This window comes from Saccostrea cucullata, unplaced genomic scaffold (genome assembly GCF_032062105.1).
Source record: "Saccostrea cucullata isolate Sc308-1 unplaced genomic scaffold, CSIRO_AGI_Scuc_v1 ctg5522, whole genome shotgun sequence".
Classification (NCBI taxonomy): Eukaryota; Metazoa; Mollusca; class Bivalvia; order Ostreida; family Ostreidae; genus Saccostrea; species Saccostrea cuccullata.
Window position 1 is genome coordinate 1 of NW_026928415.1, and position 7,053 is coordinate 7,053.

Here is a 7,053-nt window from a genome sequence, read left to right on the forward strand (position 1 = left end):
ATTCTTATTTTTTAGACAAATTTTGTGCACGCGATATCTCGAGAACTATTCATCGGTTTTTCATCAAATTTTCAGGGATGATGCGCTCTTATATGCCATTGTTACATTTGGAAGAATTTTGGAACAAGTCGCTTCCGGTGCCAAGTTATGGCCATTTTCCTGATTTTAAAATGAAATTTTGTCAGTTCGAGATCTAAGGAACTACTAAAGATATGAACTGGAGACTTGTTGGAGAACATAGGACATGACTTCTAGATATGCGGAATGTCCTTTTCGTGTGTCGTCGGTACTTCCGGTTGCTACCGGAAGCGAATTAAAAAAATCAAAATTTTCAGCTTTTTTGTTTTTCATTATTTTTCTTTGATTTTTACAGTGATAATAGAGACATTTTATAGGATGCGAAATATGTAATTTGATTTTGAATTGATAAAGCCAATCTCGAGATATTCGCATTTAAAAATTTGAAGCGGCGTTCCCGATGGCGTAATGGTTAGCGCGTTGGATTTTCACGCGGGCGACCCGGGTTCGATCCCCTGTGTGTCCGAAATTTTTTATGACTTTTTCAGCTAGATTTTTCGCTTTTTATTTCAGAATCGGACGGAAGACCTCTCGTTGCTCGCAACGAGATCGTTTCTAGTTATTATTATTATTATTATTTTTCTTCTTCTTCCTGGGTACTTTTTTGTCCGGGAATGATCCTGTAAACTGTTCGTCCGATGTAGGTAAAACCTTTTTAGGGTCAGTAGACATGTTATGTAGATTTGCGGAATCAAGGTCATTTTGCGCGCACGTGCTTGCAAGAGCGTGCACGTGCAACACGTGAAATGACCAATATAATGGATATTGCCGTAACTTTTCTATTTTTTGATGAAATTTTTTGAAACTCATAATGTAAGGATACATTAGTAGTATAGACAAGCTGGCATGGTCAAAATAGCAAGAACTCACGCGCATGCACGTGCACTTCGCTCTGATTGGCTGAAACTAAAGTCTCAATATCTTTCTTGTTTCTTGTCATAATCCTTTGAAATTTTGAACATAGTCCTACATTATGAAGATCTACAGCATGATATATAAGAATGTTCATGAAAGCATGTGCATGCGCGTGTGCTGCAATCTGATTGGTTGAAACTTTAAATGGCTATATCTCCTTTGTATTTTGACGAAATGCTTTGAAATTTAAAATATAGTCATGCATTAGGATATCCTACAATATGATATAGAAAAAAAATCATGAAATTACGCGCATGCACGTGTGCTGCAATCTGATTGGCTGAAACTTGAAATGGCTAAAACTCCCTTGTTTTTCAACCAAACAGGATGGGATTTAGAATATAGATAGATATAGAGGACTCCTACAGGAAGGTATGGTGATCATGCTCGTGCACGCACGTGCGTGCATTTCGAACGAGTGAAATTTAAAAAACCTTGAATGAGTGATTTTTAGGGATGTCAAAATTGTCAATAATTGATATTCGAATATTCGATAGGAGTATTCGAATATATTCGAATATTCGATAAAATAAATACATCTTGCATTATCAAATATATATCTTCACTCTCCTGTCAAACAGTATAGGTTTTTGCTATTATTTTGGAATAAAAACTCATGTAGAGTTCAAAAAATGCACTACAATTAGTTTGTTTTTTTTTAATTATTGAATAGTATACATCCAAAATGTAATGATTGTTTTTTTTGAAAATTCAAAAGATTCTTTAGTATGTTCCAGATTAATTGATCGTCTTACTAAAGTCTGCACTGATCACTCCTACAAATTTATACCAAGCAGAACAATTATCTAATGGTGAAATATCAAAAGCAATTACTTTTTGCTAATTATAATTTCCTGATAATGATTTTTAATGATATTTAGATAAACAAGAAGTTTGTGTGTTTACTGTAAAACTGAGTCCTTACAACAATAAAAGCTGATTGTTAGTACTGGACACTATTATACCACTAATTAAGTGAACAAATAAATAAACTACTCTTAGCTATACACACTTCACAACTTTAAAGTAATCCAAGAGGAGTGTTTTTTTTTGTACAAACTTGATTCAATTTCTAATAAAACTTTCCAGGTTTTTCTCTCTTTTTAATGCTTGTATACCTAAAAACGAATATTCGAATCATAAATTTATATTCGAATATCAACTCATCGAATGAATATTCGAATATTCGAATATTCGTTGACATCCCTAGTGATTTTTAATACTTTTGGACTGAATGCTTTAATATATAGTATATTAAAATGTATAGATAGTGTAGACAAGATGATATGGTTATATCGCACATGTATTCGCATGCGCACAGGTGCAAAGCTAAAATTTAAATATAATTGGTATCCTTCTGGGAAAACGTTGTTAAAGTCATAAATGCACAGAGGTTGTTTTATTTAATGAAGCTTACAGGGAATATGGCACCAAAAGGGAGTTGGGGAGCGTTTGGGGAACATCTGTAACGGTTCCCGTTACAATTAGCACTAGTTATTATTAAGGTCTTCCGTCTTCAGCGGAAGACCTTATTGTTTTTCTTAGGTTTCTTTTCCACTATTTTTATTATTGTTTTTTTTTCTTACCGATTTTGTGCGCGCGATTTCTCGAGAACGGCTCGATCGATTTTCATGAAACTTTCAGGTCTGATAGAACATCAAAAAATCTAGATATATATTTTTTCATTTTGATGACGTCACTTCCGGTTCGGAGTTTTCTGCGATTTAGTGAATTTTAGAGGGTCATTTTGTCCGGCAGTTTTCTCAAAAAGCACTTAACACAGAAGCTTGAAATTTTCAGTGATGCTAGAGCAACTTTTGGAGAAGTGCACTAAGTATATCACAACTACCGGAAGTACGAAGCGCCGACGCTCGTTATGGCCTGAAAATAGTCCTATCAAGAATTTCAAAATTTTAAGCACCTTTTCAACGATAACTTTTTACCTAGAAATATTTTGTTAAAGCATGTAGAATAAAAAAGGTGTAGAATTTCAAGATCTTTCAAATGACATCCTAAAAAAAGGGCTGGCCCCTAAAATCAGGGGCCTGGAGGGGCCGAAAGTTTTTCCTTTATATCTAAAAAAGTATTGAGAATTTGTGATGCGTCAAAGAAGCAAAGTTGTTCACATTGTCAAGCTTAATCTATTGAAGTCGTCAAAATACGTCCGGCATCGTCACTTCCGGTCAAACCGGAAGTAGTCGGAAAACGCGTAATTTTTCCGTTCTTGACAATTTTTTTGGTAACATATGTCTCTGGGAGCATTACAAATAATTTTCCGTCCGTCGTCGTCACTTCCGGTCAAACCGGAAGTAACAGTAAATGGCTTATTTTTGCAATAATTAACATGGATTTAGAAGATAAAACCATTTTTGGACTTTATTTCTCATGTTTGGTAAAAATGAAAGCCTCTTCCGGTCAAACATGACGGAAGACCTACTCGTTGCTTTGCAACGAGCTTTGCTCTAGTTATTTTTCTTCTTCTTCCTGGGTACTTTTTTGTCCGGGAATGATCTTGTAAACTGTTCGTCCGAGGTAGGTAAAACCTTTTTAGGGTAAGTAGACATGTTATGTAGATTTGCGGAATCAAGGTCATTTTGCGCGCACGTGCTTGCAAGAGCGCGCACGTGCAACACTTGAAATAACCAATATAATAGATATAGTCGGAACTTTTCTATTTTTTGATAAAATGCTTTGAAACTCATAATGTAAGGATACATTAGTAGTATAGACAAGATGGCATGGTCAAAATAGCAAGATCTCACGCGCATGCACGTGCGCTTTGCTCTGATTGGCTGAAACTAAAGTCTCAATATCTTTCTTGTTTCTTGTCATAATCTTTTGAAATTTTGAACATGGTCCTACATTATGAAGATCTACAGCATGATATATTAAAATTTTAATAAAAGCATGCGCATGCGCGCGTGCTGTAATCTGATTGGCTAAAACTTTAAATGGCTATATCTCCTTTGTTTTTTGACGAAATGCTTTGAAATTTAAAACATAGTCATGCATTACGATATCCTAAAATATGATATAGAAAATATTCATGAAATCACGCGCATGCATGTGTGCTGCAATCTGATTGGCTGAAACTTCAAATGGCTATAACTCTCTTGTTTTTCAACCAAACAGGATGGGATTTAGAACTTGGATAAATATAAGGGACTCCTACAAGAAGGTGTAGTCATTATGCACGTGCTTGCACGTGAAATGAGTAAAATAAAAAATACACTCGAATGAGTGCATTTTTTAATACTTTTGGATTACATGCTTTGATATTATTAAAATTTTAGATAGTGTAGACAAGATAATATGGTCGTTACGCACATGAACACGCGTGCAATGCCTATTTTTTTTTAATATATTTTGTATTTTTCTTGGAAGACCTTGATTAAGTCTAAATTCCATGAAGTATTTCTTATTTAATAGAGATAACAGGGAATATGGCACCAAAAGGGAGTGGGGGAGCGTTTGGGGAACATCTGTAACGGTCCCCGTTACAATTAGCACTAGTTGACTTAGAAATGAATAACTTTAACAACGTCTACAATTCCATGTTTTCTTTTTTTCAAGTTTTAATGATTTTCATTTGGAAATACAATTCTATTTCAGTGCAAATGGTCGATTCACGTACGATAAGGACTGTCAAAGATATAATTGTATTTGTGCCTGTGACGGAACTTACAACTGTCCCGCGGAGAACACCCGCAGAATTTGCACGCACGACAAGGATGAACATCACTGTAGACAGTGCACAGATCCAACGGGGCGGCAACATAGGTTTGTATATAAACTGAAAAATATTTGTTATTTTACTAATAAACTACTAACAAAAAATCTATATGTTAGATGATTAGTCTCTCATTTCAATCCTTTAACGCCTTTCAGTGCAGGCGCCCAGTTCATATACGACAAAGAATGTCATCGGTACACGTGTACCTGTGACTGTAGTGGCGCATACAATTGTCCTGCTGAGAAAACAGTCAACTTCTGTGATCGTGGATCCAGTCATACAAGTGGCTCTGCTAGCAGTGGTAGGTCATCTTACCGGAATGTTTCCTCCACTAGTAGTTGGTCAACACACCAAAGTGGTTCCTCTAGCAGTAGTAGATCGTCAAATCAAAGGGGTTCCAGTCACCAAAATGTTGGTTCCCAACACAGTCATCTCTATAGATATGGTTACTCGTCTGATAATAGTTATGGCAACACTGGCTGCTTTTACTGCGTTGCTGGTGGAGCTCATCGAAAACCAAACGAACGATTCGTGTTTGATGACAATTGTTATCGATTTACATGCTTCTGTGCATGTAACGGTAGTTGGGAGTGTCCTGCATCTCAAACACAGGAGATTTGTCAGACCCACTCCACCAGCTCTAGGTCTGGATCAAGTCACGGATCTTCCTGTAGGCAGTGTACAGCGCACGGTAAAACGTACGCAGGAAACTCCCAATTCCAACATGAAGATGGTTGTTATAGGTTTAATTGCGATTGTTACTGTAACGGGTCATGGAATTGTCCTGCTGATCGCACCGAAAACATTTGTACCCAGGAGAGCGGGGGTTGTAGGAAGTGTAATGTCCAGGGATACGACAGAGAGCCGAACTCAAGGTTCCAGTACGACAAGAACTGTTTCCGCTTCGATTGTGACTGTAACTGTGACGGGTCCTACGTCTGTCCTGCCGAGAGGACGAGGAGAATCCCCGGATGTGGGAGTCATCGCGCGCGCCAAGAAACTGAGGCCGCGAACTGTACCGAATGCGTGGTCCAAGGCAATAAGTACCGATCGGACACAAGATTCCAGTACATAAACGGCTGTGCCGAGTACGATTGCGACTGTCATTGTGACGGAAGTTATAACTGTCCACCGAGCCGCACCGTGGACATCTGCAGGGACAAGAAAAAGTCGTGTACCGAGTGTGAATACGCCGGATCAAAGTACCCCGGGAACTCAGATTTTGTGATCAATGAGAAGTGTTCTCAAATTAAGTGTTCGTGTGATTGTGAGGGTAGAATCACGTGTAAAGATGCCATTAACACGTGTACAGATCGCGGGGATCTCGGGTGAACTGTATGTACGTGGTTTCAGATTATGTCTGGCATAATATCACTTTTACTAAATTGTAAAAAAAATACTTTAAGTTTTTAATTTGTTACATTTATTTTTATAGGAATGAATTACTGTAATGTTATGAAAAAGATTTATTTATAACATATTTTTGTAACAATTTAGTTTTAAAATGAATGTTGAAAGGAACGGCTGGAATTTATACAGATATATGTGTCGCTAGCTCTATATTTGTGGATTGGTTTGTTTTAATCCGTATAATATATAATACACATGTAATTGATATGTTAATATTTTTGTAAGTAAAATAAAAGGAATCTCTTTTTCAAATATCTTTTTTGCTTCGAATGAATATTCATTAAAAGTACAAACTGATGGATAAACAATAATTTGTATGGGATTCGTGTGTGGCCAAATACTTCACTATATTGTGCTATCGAGCATCAACTAAAAGGTCAATGGCGCGTTAATATGATGAGGCAATGGCGTGACGCAACAGTGCAATAGCAATGAAATTGAAATGGTGCAATAGAACTATGCGTGATTATCAAACATTATTGCTTCATCGTCATCGTATAATGGTCATTGTTATACCTTTCAAAATTTGTTCCTATACAAATCTATACGAAAGAAAGACTAACATTCTAATGTTTTGTCAACCCTCGAACCAAATTAAGGTACCCGCCTTCTGCTTAACGGCCTCAGGCAGATAGTTTGGTTCTCCGATAAAACGCATGTTACCCTCGAACTCAGTCAATAAATATACATCACTGTCGCATCAACTTGTAATCGAGCTATCGCTTCATAGGTGTCCAGTCAAGTCGCTCCATCTTGTCATTGCATTATCGTCATCGCATTGTCGCACCATCGTCTTAATGATTTCGTACCATCACTTTATCATTATCGAACCATTGTCATCGTAACACCGCTTCCTAATTTTTTAGCACTAATTTAAGTAACCAAATCTCGATACAGTGAACAACATGGCCTTATTC

The 7,053-nt window shown here is 36.8% G+C and overlaps 1 protein-coding gene across 1 annotated transcript; it reads left to right on the top strand.

Moving 5' to 3' along the window:
* Positions 1–4,605: 4,605 nt before the first annotated feature.
* LOC134277512 (uncharacterized) lies at positions 4,606–6,388 on the top strand (the record flags this gene model as incomplete). The annotated part of the gene is made up of 2 exons (XM_062759843.1): positions 4,606–4,773; positions 4,882–6,388. Coding segments are annotated over 2 exons (1,345 nt in total), but the record flags the coding sequence as incomplete, so codon positions are not given.
* Positions 6,389–7,053: the final 665 nt, after the last annotated feature.